The following is a 17,436-nucleotide window of genomic DNA, read 5'->3' on the forward strand; positions in this document are numbered from 1 at the left end:
AAATATTGTTTTTCGGGGGAAATATGTAGCCCCTATAGACACTCTCTGCTTTAGGTCGTGACCAGGCTTTTCTCCTCGCAGATGAGTAAAGGCTGGGAACAAGGCCCCTGGGGCCCGCAGCCCCCACTGACTACCGGAAACCAGGTGGTCAAGTAGTGTTTCCACCAGGCTCCTCAACGCGGGGCAAGCTGGAGGTCCCTGTAGAAAACTCCTACAGAGAATCTCCAGTGGGAGAGCAGGGCACGGGGGCCATGGCTAAAAACAGACAACATGGCACTTATAGATCCTAGAGTTCACAGATGTTATCCTTTTTTTTATACCAGGACGAGGAGACCTTTAGATGATCTGGTTATGGTGTCCAAAGCTTACTTAGTAGTCTGTTTGCACTGATGCAGGGATGGATTCTGTAATAGCTTTGGCTGAAGAGCTAAACGAGGCAAAATTCATATTTGGCCCAACGTACAAAGCATCACAACGGAGAATGTTTTGGCCAACTCGATGTTTTATAGTTCAGGGTTAAAATGTGTATCTGCCTGCCAAGGAGGAACAGAATCGAGGGAGCAGGGTCAGTTGAAGCTGAACTCATTGATCACAAATTATTGATTTTGTCTTTCTAAGAAATATACACTAACATAATGTAAACTCTGGTAGATGGTATATGGGTATAGGTGTGTGCTGTTATAAATACTACTGTATGTGTCTTTGTTTTTTTTATTGTCTCCGCCAGAGGTGGAGAGTATGTTTTCGTTCCCGTCACGCTGTGTGTGTGTCCCCCCCTAGCCAAGCTAACATTGGTCAAGCTTCACGTGACACGTGACAATATGTTGTCACCAATGCTTTTGATTGGCTAGCGAGACGCATGACGAAATAAAATCCTATAAATAGGTGTGTCACTTCCAAAAAACATTTATGTTTTTGGAAGTGAGGTAACATTGGTCAAGCTAACGGGATCAAGCTAACATTGGTCAAGTGACACGTGACAATATGTAATATAAATAGGTAAGACAGGATTAATCAGGAACAGTACTGGCGGAGACCTGTGCTCCGAGGAGCACATTTTCTAGTTTTGTTCGTTTGTTTAGTTCATATATTTAATTATTTCTAATGTCCTGATGTGTTAAAAGGCAATAGAGTTTTTTATAAAAGCTCAGTCAAAGGTCTCTCTCTATCTCATATTATTCACTTTAGCAGTATCAGGTGGAGTAACTTGCCTGGCAAACCCCTCGAGGTGTACTGATTTTTGAAGGCAAAAATGGATGGAAATAAATCACAAGAGCGTGGCTAACATGGTTGCATACTAATATGTATATTACCCATGGGAAAACTCTATACCTACTAATGGAAGGGTGTTTGTGCGTGCGTGTGCGCGCGTGTGTGTGTGTGTGTGTGTGTGTGTGTGTGTGTGTGTGTGCGTGTGCGTGTGCTTCTGCTTCTGCTTGTGTGTGTGTGTGTGGGGGGTCACCTTCTCTACTCTGACACCATCAGTTGCAGTAAATGTGTTTTGCATGCATTTAATTGTAAAATGCAGAGGCGGCAGGCGGAAAGTTCATGGTTCATGGAACGGGTGGGGATGAAAATTAAATGTGGAAACAGTTTGTGATCCGTCTTTCTGTTATCTCTGATGTTACAAGTACAACATCACAGCAATGCTACACGGTCATACAATGAGCCTGGACAAAAAGGGGAGCTATGATTCAATACTTCTCTTGATCTTACGTGACAGACAAAGGACTTGGAATAGATTGATGGGGGAGAGAGAGATGGAGAGGGAGAGTAACAGAGAGAGGAGAGAGGAGTTAACCCATTGATACCTGGAACGCATCTGTGTCACTTTAGATGTCTTTGGCTATTCAAAAATAGCAGATATACAAGCTCATAGCGCGGCACCGAGTGCCGCGCTACGAGCTTGTAGATCTGCTATTTTTGAAAAATCGTGAAAAAATATTTTTTATATTTTCTTTCAAAAAACTGTTAGGATTTAGATTTTTTTAAAGAATCGCCTCAGGTCTTAGAAGAGGAGAAGAGAGGAGAGGAGAGGAGAGGAGAGGAGAGGAGAGGAGAGGTGTGCTTTAGGTGTGCATGTTGGACAGGTGACATGATGTTAGATGTACATGTGGTGCAGGAGGAGCTGTCACTGTACCTTTCTGATGGCCTCGACCCAGCGTCACAAAACCAGAGGAGATGAAGTTGTGAAGGTCGTGGCCGCCACTGCTGCGTACACTCTCCTTGCCATAGTGGAGACCTGTTCATGCATGCGTAAAGACAGACAGACAGATACACGCACGCACACCCACGCACATACACACACACACGCATGCACGCACGCACACACATACACACACACACACACACACACACACACACACACATCACTATGAACATCTGCAACAATGGGCTGAGACAAATTCACAATGTCGACAGGAGCGTTGGTGGATTTGAGGGTTTGACCTCTTAACACACGTTTGGTTTCAACGGTCTACAAATATGTATTTTGAAAAGCCACCATCACGTCCTGATTCTTTCTTTTTTTTTTTACGTGGTATCAGATAGAAAGGCTCCCTGTGGTGTCAGCTCCTAATTGTAATGGGGAAACAGGGATGTGTGAAACAACAAGCAGACAAAAGGTGGTGATCTGAAAAGCAATATGTTTCCACCGCCCACATACCAGAGCACTTTGAACCCAATCTAAACTCTGCCCACACCGCTTCCATGACTGCAGATGGAGCACCATGTATTTGCCACTAGGTTTATTTTCCCATTCCGTTGTAGAGGTAATTACGTGTGTGTGTGTACGTGTGTGTGTGTGTGTGTGTGTGTGTGTGTGTGTGTGTGTGTGTGTGTGTGTGTGTGTGTGTGTGTGTGTGTGTGTGTGTGTGTGTGTGTGTGTGTGTGTGTGTGTGTGTGTGTGTGTGTGTGTGTGTGTGTGTGTGTGTGCGTGCGCGCGCGCGAACACCTGCAGGCACATACATACATAAGGACCCACACGCAAACACACATACATAAGCACACACAAATGCACTTGCATAAGCAAGCACAGACACTCACACACACACACACACACACTCATACACACACACACACACACACATGCAAGCATACGTACAAACGCACACAAACACATGCGTAAGCAAGCACACATGCGTAAGCGAGCACACACACGTGCGCACACGCTATTGTCTTCCTTTGTCACGTATGTCATTGGTAGGCACCACACACACACACCCCATATGACAACACTTGAATCCTGAAAGACCCTTCAAGCGCAATCCCTTTCCTCCAGATTCCCTCCTCCCCAACTCATTAAGACAAGCTGCAGGGGAAGGCTACGCATTATGAATTTATTGTCCTTGATGGAAGGAAAATCGTGACTTTCAATTCAGATGTTAATACTTTTTAAAAAATAAGGGAAAAAATCTAAAAATAAATCAAACGCTCTCTCTGGTCACCTGTATCTCTGCCATTTGCGAAAAAATGTGAATAATCAGATAATTACATTATGGAATACGGAGGATGGCGCGCTGTGCGGCTGGCTGCAACTAGGAAGGTTATTCAGTTCCAAGGTCGATTAAGCCTTAACACAGCCAGGAGGAGGTAATTTACATGGTATACTGATTTTATGGCATTATCAGATGCCGATCTGCTGTAGTGGACATGGTGCCTTGCACATCATCTCAATGAAGGCTCTCAACAGTAGCTCCCTGCTCCCCTTATGTATTTCTATATCTGAGTGTCTGACTGTTCTCTCTCTCTCTCTCTCTCTCTCTCTCTCTCTGTCTCTCTGTCTCTGCATCTCTGTATCTCTCTATCCGTGAGATACATGCAAAAAAAAGTTAAAGATAAATAAATAAACCACTTAACCACATGAGCCCTATTCTGGGCATTATGTCATAATATAGGCAACATTCAGAGAAAATACGACAGATTCAAATTACCATTATCTGGAACATCCTGTATGCTGTCTTATTTTTTTTAACACCAATTGTCATTTATAATTTAAGTGACAATTCCATACAACCCGAACCAGCGCCCTAAGCGCATTCTTCACTACAGGCAAACATACAAAGACAATACCAGATCTACAAGCTCACAACGTGCCGCAATGCGACACGTTGTGAGCTTGTACATTGGCTATTTTCTGCAAAGGGATTTGGTGTAGAGGAAAAAAGGAGTGGTCCAAGTATCCCTGGGGGAAAACATTGGCCAACTGAAGGTTTAAGTCCAGGGTCATCAACAGGGGGTCTGGGACCCCTAGGGGGTCCATAGAGATACTGCAGGTGGGCCGCCAAATCTTTGTGTGATAGGGACTTATTTATTTTTATTTTATACATTAACCACTTGAACCCTTGCATCCTTATTCTGGGGAAAATATAGCCAAAGATAGCAGATGTAAAAGCTCGCAACGCGTCTGCAACACGCTGTGAGCTTGTAGATCTGCTATTTATTTTCAAAGAGGTTTGGTGTAACTAGACTTCCGGTGGGGTGCATTCAAGACAATCACGTTGCATAGTGTTCTGTTCTGTCACTATGAAAATCAGATCTCACCCCCAAAAAAACGAAAAAAAAGCTATTAACTCATTTTCTGCCAATCGTGCATAAAGTCGTTCTATTAAATAGCGCACTTGTCCGCCAAATCGCATAAAGTCATTAGTCAAAGTCATAGCATTGAAAACCACTGTTTTCAGCAAGCCCCAGCCCCAAAATGGCGGATCGTGGTTGGAACGTTGTGGTCCGTCTGAATACACAGACCCCTCCTCTTACCCCTTCCCTCCGCCTTTTTTGTTTTTTTGGAATACAATGTCGATTCCACAGCGTTTCAAAATTCATTGGATGAAGGTAATTACGCTGGCAAGGGGATAACAAACGATGTTTAATACCTTGGCGGGTGATGTGTTAAAATACGCGATTTAGAGCGTATTAAGTCCCATAGGCGCGGGTTTTTAGCTGTTTTTTCAGATCAAGTTTATTTGAATAATCAATCAATTGCGTTTTACGGCTTGGATCAAAGGAACTGACATAGCATACTTATATATAGCATGAAAAAACTCATTTTTCAAGGTTTTAAAGAAACCTCGACACCTTTTTTCCCCCATTCTTTAATATGCATTTTACATAATCATTCAAATCTTTGTGTTTTGCCAATTATTTGGGGACCCTCTTTTAATAGCCTCACGGCCCACCAGTGGGCCCCGTTCCACAGGCTTAGAATCGCTGCACTAAAGTTTAGTGCAAACTGAGTGTTCATTTATTATTTTCGTTTATTATCGTTTAGTGATTAAACGATAACAAAAACAGGTTTGGGGGCCTAGAAAGATGCCCTGATGGATACCACACCTGAACCTCTAATCACCTCCCCCCAAACACACACACACACACACACACACACACACACACACACACACACACACACACACACACACACACACACACACACACACACACACACACACACACACACACACACACACACACAGAGAGGGGGGCCAAAGGTTGCGTCTCATAATAAGCTGCAATAATGAGAGGTAGCACTGGAGTCAATTAGGTGGGTCTCTTATATGCTGAGGTTTGACACAAGTTGCACTCAGGAGGAAGAACATGTTGATGCGGTCAGCACAGAAATACTGCTTTAAACGCCGGGATGATTATTATTGTGCCAAATGGGGTGAGGGGGGGGGGGGGCGGGGGGCAGCAAGGTCACCGTGCAGATGTTAGAGCTACACAGTTTTGGAAGTCATTAGTGAGATTTTGGCGGGGAGCGAGAGGATGCGGGGGCCACTTTGTTAAAAAAACGAAAAAGTTCAGATTCACTGAATATGATTACAAGAGTGCCTGTCGGCAAATCATTAGAGTAATTAAATCATTGTTTAATTATTCGGGAAAAACTCATGCGTGCTGCGTGGGTAAGTCATGGCAGGAAATACACAAGAGCACACACAAGCAACACAAAGAACACACACACGCACACAAGGCTATGAGCCCAAAAGTAGCCCGTGGTCATGTCAAAGTAGGCCAAATAGCCGTAATTGTTATGTTATTGTCAGGGTATTTAATTGTGCAGAGCCACTGACCTTTACGCTTATAGGGGTTGATTGTTTAAGCTCACTGGAGTAGTTATACTCTAAAAGACGCTGAGAGCAGTTGAGGCCTTTTAAGCGACAGCAGGGAATTGCCAGGAACCAACATAGCCATATTGTTATGCCACTTCGCCGTGTTTTTCAATTGAAAAATAGTCATTTTCGTTGAGCAAGTGTTGTTTGGGTCAAGTGGACACGGTCAACAAAGTATGAATGATCTCTTACACTCCTGATGCAGTACGTCAAGCACCATGCATCACGATCCTATTCACATTTTCTTTGGTACATGGGATTGGGAGTATTTAAGAGAATTTCAGATACAAAACCAAGCAATACTTCCAAAAGAAAGAAAAACACAGAAAAATTAATCAAAAAAAGAAGAAAAAGACAAATCTTTGCCTGTGGTGTAAGGTAAATAAATCAACTTCATGTGTGTGGAGCGCTGTGGGCTCAACTGCATTACTCATGGAAACCAGTTTATTGTTTACTTTTACCACCGGCAAACTCTGCTGAAGGCATCTAACTCAAGGTCCTTCTCCTTGTTGTGGCTGCAGGGAGCCACTATGTTTACACTCCGACCTAAACGAGGATCTGAGCCTGGCAACAATGCAGAGTGGATGGGAATAAAAATAGCAGTCCTTGTGCCGATATCATATTATGCTGTCTGCACCGTTTTTGCTCAGGGCCGGGTTTTTCTTTTTTCCCCCCCCTGTTTCAGAGAGAATATATCATTCTCAAAATGCAGAGAAGAGTTTTGCAATGCACCAGGGAGAGCACCATACCAAGGTCTGCATTCAGAAACAGTCCACAGGTACGTTTAGGATTATGTCTAAATTAAGCTGCGGAAAGGAGAAATGCTTTGGCAAAGAGGTTTGCTATTCCTGGCCCTGCAGCAAGTAGCCGGGCAAACGGGTGTTATTCCAACTCTTAACTCGGGTCGATAGGGTGCTTGTGGGCCCTTTGCCCACTCACTTTATGAGGTCTCTCTACCTGATTTAAGACCGTCTCAAAAAGAAAAAAAGGCTGGGGAAGTGAAGTGCCATTCCCCTCCACAACGGTTCCAACCGAGAGCCCTGCAGAACTGCATGCCCGAACTGTGCCAAATGTGCATTTGTGCGCACATGAATATGCATTTTCTATGTGAGTGAGTGGGCTCCCTCTCTCACTGCAATACCGTTGAGTCTGTCAGGCCATGGAATGGCACTCCCAATTTACACACACACATTACCCACGCTTTTCGCTTCTCTGGCTGTCACTGCCTTTCATGTACAAACCCCCGTTAGGACTGCCAGGGTCCCTGATGAAGGGGTTGCTTGGCTTGGATGGACTCGGGTGTTGAACAGAGTCGAGCCAGGCCGAGTTATGTTTTCTCTTGAACTGAGCTGTGATCATGTGCGCGCGGGCAAATATCCAGAGTCAAGCAGAGAGAGAGAGACGCAGAGAGGCAGATAAGAGTGATGCCCGCCCTCTACTGAGGATTGAATACACACAAGGTCATGCAGAACAGTCTTGCACACACAACAGTGCGAGGCACGTCCCCTGCATGGCTGCACAGTCAAAATTAACACTCTGGATTGTACCGTGTGGCTGCTTGGCCCGGATTAAGAATAGATTGATATGGTGAGCCAGGTGAACAAGTTGCACTTGCTAACAACATACTGTATGCTGAACGTCAAGGTAGAAAGGGTAGGCGGTAGCCCTGCCTCAGCCTCTCTCTGACTCTCTGCCTCAATCTCTTTTACTCCCTCCAGGTTTTTCTTATACCAGTTAGATCTCCGCTTTTCCGCATTTTCTCTCACTGTCCATTGTCTGTGGCTTTCTCCTCATCTGATAAGGATAAAACCAGCTCTGCCCTGGAAACAGTCCGTGCCCCTGTGACTCTTTTCTCTTTTCTTTCCCTGTTTTTTTCACCCCTCTGCAGAGAGAGGCTGCATTTCAGATTTATACCCCCTGTCTGCTCTCTGAATCGCGGGGTTGAATCATGCCGTGTGCATCGAGAGCTGTGCTTGCGCGCCTGGGAGTGAGCTCTGGCGGATTCACCCACTGAGCAACTGAGAGGCCATCACTTCCATGCTGTCAGAGACGGCAGGGCTGCGTTACCTCGCCAGCCCATAATTATCTCCGCTAGCGGGGCCCCTCTCTTTTTCCCTCTATCTTTATCTCTCTTGCGCCGCGCTTTCCCCCCTCAAATCGCATGATTACTGGATGTTAACATAGGAGATTACTCTGCTGAAACAGTGTGCACAGCAGATATGGACTGTATGCAGGCATACACAGCTGTACACACACAAAACACCCTCTCTCTCTCTCTCACACACACACACACACACACACACACACACACACACACACACACACACACACACACACACACACACACACACACACACACACACACACACAGCACATTCAAAGCTCCGGGAAAACTAGCAAAAGACAACTCAAACCTTGATTGACACACTGTCTGAGGATTATGCAGTACGTAGGCACACAAAGGAATACACTTAAAGTTACTTGCAGCTAGGCTGAAGACCATTACACGAATCGCCACGAGGCAAAAAAGGTTTTTATGGAATGCTGTAGGCATCTTGAGAATTCATTGGAGAGACATGAGAGGTCTCACTCACCATGGTTGGACTTGGAGGCGTGAACAGGAGTGTAGTGGTTCTTGGACGACGTTCTGACGGGCGTGTTGTCTTTTGGGGAGCCATTCATCGCAGCAAAGTTCTCACAGTCATACTGTGAGATGGGAATGGGCCCCTGCTGCCTCAGAATGTCCGCAAGGGCCCTGGGAACAGAGCAAAACATTTAGTCAGAAATTAGGTTCCTTGCTGAAAAAGGATCTTAAAGTGTAATTTTTCTTTTGTATGATAAGCATCTTTGTAAGAGTTAATGAAATTATGTGATGACGCCTTGCTTTCTACACACGTTGATGGCTCCAGGATGGTTTTAACCAAATATTGTGTTATTACAAACGGGCAGGGGTTGATTTGTTTTTCTGCGAACATGACAGTTCTCTTGCAAAGAGAAACAGCATTGGGGTTTATGATTATCTAGAGTAATTGGGTTGAATACGAATGCTTTTCAGACCGCACCAGGTGCATATGGAAGTGTGATGAAGCCCTCAAGGGGGCAGAGGAGAAGTGAAGGAAAACCAAGCATGATGAAAGAAAAAAAAAAAAAAAAAAAAAGAATGTTTATTTGCTTTTCTCTCCTGATGAGGAAATCAAATTATCTGTGTGTTCTGCTGCAGGGACACAATACGCTTGTATGACAAATGTTTCAGCAGCTTAACCTTTTGCAACAATGTATATATTTTCTTGTTTGGCTTGGTCCCTTATGCGTTTTGGCTGTGCGTTCTGTAATTGAATTTGTTCTGTGGCAGCTGAGTTGTATGACCTTAATAAAACGCCCGACCTTACTGTTATCCATTACTCACCGTCTTAAGATCACTCAAGTGTTGAATTAAGCACCCAATATAAAAGAAAAACTATTTAATCTAGAGGAAATAATATGTGTCAGCGTTTGTTCACTGATGTGGCCTACAGCGTACAACATGTGTTGTCCAGCCATGTATGATAACCCTCATATGGCCAGGCCCCAGGCCCAGAGGGGAGAGTGGCAAACAGCCCAGGAATCTATATACAATATCTACAGTATAGATGGTATCTCATGTCTTTTAAGCATTCCAATCTCAATCTAGCATGCACACACACACACACACACACACACACACACACACACACACACACACACACACACACACACACACACACACACACACACACACACACACACACACACACACACACACACACCAGAATGCCATAGACTATGTGTTGATGTGCAGTGGGTGGCAGAGGAGAGGATGGGCGCGTAGAGGAGTGCATATTAAAGCCTCAATCAGAAACTTTAACGATTCCGCCTGGGATTCGAACCTATACGTCTCCTGAATGAGCAGCCAAATTTCTGCCACTCATCCAAGGGCAAATCCCCCACTTGGCCCATGGGGGAGATATTGCGTGTATGAGCTTCAGGCAATATTACTTGTCAACCACAAGGGTCCACCTTGTGAACCACCTCCAACCACTGCAGATGTAGCTACTATAGCTATATTATCCCATTAAGACCTGGAACGCATCTGTGTCACTTTAATTTTCTTTGGCTATTCAAAAATAGCAGATATACAAGCTCATAGTGCGGCACCGAGTGCCGCACTATGAGCTTGTAGATCTGCTATTTTTGAAAAATCTTTTTTTTTTCTTTTTTTTAAACTGTTAAGATTTAGAAAACATTTTTAAGAATCGCCTCAGGTCTTAATGGGTTAAATGAACATACTCTACTATACAGATTGGTTAACATAACATTTGGTTTATTAACATAAGTTCTGATTGTATCTTTGACTCTGTGAAGTCAGGTACACGGTAAAATCCTCAGTGATACTTCACCTCTCTGAGTGTAGGAAATGTTTTAGATTTTCACACTCTCTGAGTTCTAAAAGGGTAAATTGACGCTGAGTGTGTACCTTGACCTGCTGTGTGTTTCATGATCCAAATGTACACAACATGCATCTTTAGTGAGTCTGGGCTATTGCTTGTTTCAATTTCAAAGAGGGGGCCATTTTAATCTCAACATCCTCCATTAACTTTAAGAAATTGACTCTTACGGGTCCATTTTGACACCCTCGGGTAAACTATGAGACTGAGCATTTAGATGTGAAGTCATTCATTCATGCGATATTGATTAAAAACACAATTAGACAGATTACAATATAAAGCGGATACAAAACAACACATCATTATGTGACATGAGGCATCAGTCTTTCTTTATCTCTCTGACAAACACTTACACACTTTATACGACACCACACAGTGAAATATTCAGGATTAATTTAACTATATTAAATGAGTACATGTATAAAATGACCCAAGGGGTCATTTTTAAGCCCTCTGTTAAAGGTGCAATCCGTAGGGTCCATGTCCGACCCAGGATCTAACCACTTCAATCCCAGCATCCCAGCGGGAAAATTGTAGATCGACAAGCTCACAACGTGACGCGCTGCGTCGCATTGTGAGCTTGCTATTTTCAGCGAAAGCTTTCCCCACAACAACAGAAAACAGAAAAGACACTAGGATTGAGCCCTGTGGGACTCTGGTTACCCATATGGGATTAAGTGGTTAAACACTGCATGGTTTCCCATGTGGGAGACCAAACTTCTACCGTAGACAGTATCTAAACATATTTGGCCTGGGGAGATTTTGCACTTATGAGCTTCATACAGTACTACCTGTCCACCAGTCAGTGTCCTATACCCAGCACCAGAGGTCTAAATGTCTCCATGGAACAGTAGGGAGATCACCTCCAACACTGTACATTATTTCACACACTCTACAACACAGATTGGTTAAAATTTTCATTTTATTCGTTGAAATAAGTTTTGGATTCCAGTTTCAAAATAACTGTTACTGTGCAGCATACCAAAATCACTTTGATATTATTTCCCTTTGAACATTTTCTGCAATTATTTTGGGCTTTGGAGGAAGCTACACAGAGGGGACTCGATGTCCCACTATCTGCTGTGAATCTAATGGAATGCAGCTGAAAGGCATTGTGGGTATCAGTTTGGCTTTAGATGATCATCTGTTAATTAATTTCAGCACATTGTGGGAGACAAACCTCAGCATGACATTAAGCCCCTTTGGTGATGGTTCCTCTGCATTTAGACAACCTTCAATGCACCACTACCACTCTGGAGGCATATTATTCCTGCACCCTAGTGTGTGTAATGGAGTTCATGTCATCGCATGAGTCATGGCTGTCGATGGCACCAGTCGTGGCCTGTGACCCATGTCCGCCGATATAGCATTCTATAAGCCCGCCCATGCACTGTCAATATCTGCCCATGTGTTCAGGTCAAGGTTATACAAGAAAGATGGAGCTCTTGGTGGGTTTCCGCATACTGTATCTATACAGCACATTGTGTGTAGGATGGACAGTTACACAGTAAAAATCCTCCATGTTAATCTAACTCTGAGAATGTAACCAAATGGACCAGTAGGGGTCCATTTGTACACTTTCAGACTTACAAATGGATAAATTAAAAGTGAGTATTTTACTGCAGATATGTCTCTGTTATCATGACTTTTAGGCAGATATTTTAAAAAGCAGGTGCACAGGATTAGGCTACTTGTTTTTGACATAATTTGGACAAAGTGCACACAACAGAGTAAATAAGCTGCCACAGACTTACCTATGAATATTCATTTCTTGAGGCGGCTCCGTGGCTTTGTCGTAGGCAACTTTGGCCGACACTCCCAGCACTATGATAAAGGCTATGATCCCACAGGTGATGTACACGGCCGTGTTCGTCTGATCCATGCTCGGATCGTAAGTTTCGCCCGTCGGGACGGGCGACGGGGACACGGTCTTCACCCAGCCCGGCATGTGATAGTTCTTGCAGGCTTTCTGGTCCAGCCGGTCCTTTTTGTATTCGCAGCAGAAGCGCAGGTAGCAGGTCCCGCAGCAAAAGCGGTGGTTCGTGTTGTTGCACTCGAACATCTTGTCGTACGCTCCGCTCACGTCGTAATAGCCCAGACAGGTGTCGTGGTTGCTGGCGACCGGCGGCGGGACCTGCAGGGTCTTCTGCGGGACGGCCGTGGGGACCACCGCGGTGGCGTTGACTTCTTTAGGCTTGGAATTCTTCTTGGGCACCCCTTGCTTCCCCTTCTTGCCTCCCATATTAGCAGCGCTCAAAACGCTCAGCGGGTCCAGGTATATGAGCAGGAGTAAAAGGTGCCTTATCCCCATGGTGTGATTAACTTGTCAACTGTATAAAGGTGTCTTGGGTGTGGAAGGGGTTTCAGTCCTCTGTGGTTTTCGTCACCCTGGCGTCCCCTGCCAGCCCGGTCTCTGGTGCCTTTATCATCGTACTGGATACAACAGCGGGTATTGCCGACGCCATTTGTGGTGGTCAAGCACCTCAAATCGTGATATTGTGCAAAAGGCGATGGCAGTGGAACAGCATGTTCTGTCAATGGCTGTGCGTCTGAGAGCACCGTGCGCTTTCCTCTGGGTGAGGGGTGCTGAACTGGACCGTCGCTGTCCAAGGTGCTGATTCTTTACTCTGGGTGAGGGGTGCTGAACTGGACCGTCGCTGTCCAAGGTTCTGATTCTTTCCTCTGGGTGAGGGAGTGCTGAACTGGACTGTCGCTGTCCAAGGTTCTGATTCTGGAGACAGTGCTGGGAATCTGTTCCTTACATCTTGTTCAAGTAAAAGTTCTGCTGGAGCAGAGAAACACACGAAGCGGTTCATTAAACATGATCCTCACGTAAGGACTGGAGTAGGCTACGTGCGCATTTACTGCGAATGTAATAAATAAAAAAAACCTCTCTATAGGACGGACTACTGCTCCGTGTGCGTGTCTCCTGCGCACGCTAAGACACATTTGGTGCTCTTTTACAAACAAATTGTCTTTTCTATTTTTTTCCCCCGTTGGTTATGTTTGTCACGACGGATATGTTTGTCACGACGTAAACTTCATAAAAATGTTAGTTCATTGGCTCACATGCAAATAGGCTATGGCAGAGCTTCGAATTGTGCATTTGTCCATGTTTCTACAGGCTTTATGCTTCAAATCCTATAACGTCGATCACAATAGCCTAAGCAATATTGACAATTTGGACGGGAGATATATGATTTAAAAATACATTGGTCCAGATAACATCATATAGGGGTTAAAAAAAAAACTGATATCATGTATATTGTTGATGTCCATATGTGTCCGGCCGGGTGAATAATAACGCTGCAGAATTCATCCTACCTCTGTTCAGACTCCCGCTGACGAGTTGCTCTCTCTCAGGCTCTCCGAAAGTGAGGAGAATATCAGAGCTCTGACCGAAACCCCTCTCTCTCTTCTACTTCTTCTCCCTCCCATCCACTCCTTACATCACTTTAATGCTGGCGTCACAACTCAGCCAAAGATCGGCAAATTGCATTCTCTCCCTCACAGTCTGCCTGGTTATTGGCATTAACACTTCTAAATTAAATGCCCGCACGGCACTCTGTCTGCATAGAACAGTTGCTGCCTATATAGCCTATACCCAGTGGTTCTCAACCTGTGGGTCGGGATCCCCAGGGGGGTCCCACAGGGTTTTGAGGGGGGCCCCGAGAAGACAGTTTAATGACAATTGAAGGACTTTTAAGACATTTTTAATACCTAAAAAAATTACTGCATCAAAAGTAATGAACAAACTATACTATAAAACTGGTCAAACATTGACCAAATTGTCAAATCATATAAGAAAGAGGCAAAAAAAAATAGCCGATCTACAAGATCACAAAGCCTCTTGTTGTGAGGCGTTGTGAGCTTGTATATGATATATCAGCTATTTTCACAATATGTATCTGTATAGAACTTAGTCAAACTAAATGTAATGCCTTGCCCCCTACAATTCCAAGTGTTTGTCAGGGTGGGGGGTGAGTCCCCAGTTCAAATAGGATAATTTTGGTCCATCACGGCTTGAAAAGGTTGAAAACCACTGGCCTATACGAGTGGAACTTGAGATTTGTGCAGCAATTTGTGACCTCTGTCTTTGCGTTTAAAGGATTGCGTTCAGCCCCCGAACAATCTATCACACAGTTCCACATGAACTTTTTAGAATGATAATCGTTCGGGCACGTTTTCATTTTCTCTGCTGCCACGGGCTTGCACTATCGTTGCAGGATGAAACATGAATTGATTTCTTAATCTCCTTTAATACAGTCTTTCAGACAATACAATCCCTAAATAAATATTTGCCAGTAGCCAAGCCTCTACCAGCGGTGGTGTTTGTGGAATTGGCAGGGCTAAATTACCGCTGAATGTGTTCCACTCTGCTGCACCAAAGCGAGCCAAGTCGTGCACGACTGTCTGCACCACAGGACTCTGGCCATAGGTATCTATTCGTTGTGAATTAACTACTACTGTCATAACTAGTAGGGATACAGTATGTGTGCAGAATGACTCAAGAATGATCAATTGTCAATTGATATGAAAATTCACACAATGTAGCAAATAGGCTCTATGCACAGCAGCCATATTGTGAAGACATTCAGTTCACAGGTGTTGCCAATGATGCTAATGAAGGCTCTGTTCCATTCTGGTCAAACAGAGTCAGGGTGCTGATGTTGTGCACGTTGGCTCGCTGGAAACGCTCTGCAACACCAGTGGGTCTAAAATTGGGGTTCAGGGACCCTCATGGTTCCTTGAGGGGTTTCCAAAGGGCCCCTTACGGGTGTGTAACTCGAGAGTGTACAAATGGAACCAAATGGACCCGTAAGGGTCCATTTGGTTCCATTTGTACACTCACTCTGAGTTATGGTTGTCGTGGAAATTAAAAAGTCTGAGAACCACTGTGCTACACTAAATGGAACAGAGCCTTCATTAGTATCATTGGTAACACCTGTGAAGGAAGTGATAATATGGCTGCTGTGCATAGAGCCTATTTTGTATCCTATGTTGCTGGTGGAGCAATGGTTGACGTCTTGTGTTCACAATGTGTGGCATGGTGATGCTTTGTGAGCCTGTAGATCTACAAAAAATCCAATAATAATAATCTCTTTGAAACATCTTTAAATGTTTCAGCTATAATCATTATGCCCAAAACAGTGTTGATGTGGTAAGAAAAAAAGGGGGGGGGGGAGGGACAAAACAATGTCAAAGACTGTTGGTGTCCATCATTAGCAATGTGGGTCAAAGTCTTATAGGTTCTCTGGTAGGTTCAAAAGAGGAAGGACAGGGGTGCTCACAAAGAGCTGACCGACATTATTTGCTCATGTGACATCTGCAGTATCAGACCATCCTCCTCAAACTCAAGTATGAAATACTGGGCTAGGCTGGATTCTTTTCCTGAGCCTGGCACTTTTACTGTTGTCATCCTTTTATGTCTCGCAACCATCTCTACCCCCAACCCCGCACCAAGGAAATAGTAGAAAGGTGGAATGCCAGTTCTCATTAGAGGAGGGAGTTTGAAAAATTTCCATGACAAGAAAAGTCAGGGAAGTAACTCTTTGCAGTCATCTTCTCCCACAATCAGCATTTGTGTGCCTGAGAGTAAAAAGATATACCTATTGAAAGTGTCAACCCCTCCTGGTGAACATACACTCTAAAATCCTGAATGTTACGTTAACTCTGAGTGTGTCGAAATGGACCCTTACTGATCCATTTACACACACTCAGAGTTTTTGCAGTGCATCCTTGTGATGGAGCATTCAAGCATATAGGCATTCACCTTATCAGCATAAAACTGACTTACTGACTCACCTTAGTGGTTAGGTAATGGATAGACACAATTGAAGGTCTTATGTTCATCTTAAAGAAAATAATGGCACTGTTGTGCAGCAGTCAGGTTATAAGGAGTGACACCGGCAAGTGACACTTTAAGGACAATTACTTTTTACTTATTTCTCACACATCAGGGGAACAGGATGCCACTGGATATCAAATTAACCCAAACAAATAAACCTATACAAGGGTTGTCTATATCTACAGTAGCTATCTAAGAAAACATAGATAGATAAAGCCAGAACAATGATAGTGCAGTCAGTCCCAAGCATTTTCATCTCAAGGACCTCCAAATTGATTTATTTGGCCATGGAGCATTGTGAGCTTTTCCTCATTTTGCTGGAGACCTCCGGAACTGTGGGGGGTAACCGGACCCCACTTTAAGAACCACTGCACTAGCAGACTAAAACAAAGGCTAACAGTCTAACAACGTTCATTTTCAAGATCAGAACTGATGCATTTTGGCACGAGGCCTTTGTCAGCGTTAAAAGAGATGTACATAGCGCTTACGCTTACAATAGACCAATCATTATCAAATCCACCAATAATCCTCCAATGTCATGTCCCCTGTTGCTCCCTCAGGTCTGGTAACGCCAGCCTCCTGGAGGTCCCCAAGGCCAAGTGGGGCGATAGGGCTTTTTCTTTGGCTGTGGAATGCACTCCCCAATAGTCTCAGAGAAGCCCCCACCAATCCAGTCCTTCAAAACCGCTCTCAAAACCCACCTCTTCAATATGGCTTTCCTCAGCTAACTGCACTCCCCCTGTTTTACCCATGGGAGCAAAGAACAGGACGAGGAAAAGAGAACAAACAAAGCTAATACTTGCACACACAGTCTGCTGGAATGCAACAGGTGTGTGTGGTGTATGGATTCTTCTGGGATGCAGTACCAAATAACCTTTTAAAGACCTTTCTGTAAACATTCATTATCCTACAATTCAAGGGATGAACGAATCATCTTCTTACATTTTCTTAGATAACACACAGACATAAGGAAAAAACAACTGTCAAGCTAAAATCTAAATGTATAATAAAAAACAATAAA

At 44.2% G+C, this 17,436-nt stretch overlaps 1 protein-coding gene across 1 annotated transcript in view; it reads right to left on the reverse strand.

The window, feature by feature from the left end:
- LOC311059665 (shisa family member 6) overlaps positions 1-12,878 on the reverse strand; it is a gene marked incomplete at both ends in the record, with an annotated part of 68,776 nt that extends 55,898 nt beyond the window's left edge. Inside the window, 3 exons of the mRNA XM_084077680.1 lie at positions 2,141-2,242; positions 8,699-8,859; positions 12,322-12,878. Of these exons, the coding sequence (XP_083933806.1) occupies positions 2,141-2,242; positions 8,699-8,859; positions 12,322-12,878 (820 nt within the window). The remainder of the gene's footprint in view (positions 1-2,140; positions 2,243-8,698; positions 8,860-12,321) is intronic.
- Between the last annotated feature and the right edge of the window lie 4,558 nt (positions 12,879-17,436).

This window comes from Gymnoscopelus microlampas (genome assembly GCF_963454915.1).
Source record: "Gymnoscopelus microlampas genome assembly, chromosome: 14".
Lineage (NCBI taxonomy): Eukaryota > Metazoa > Chordata > Actinopteri > Myctophiformes > Myctophidae > Gymnoscopelus > Gymnoscopelus microlampas.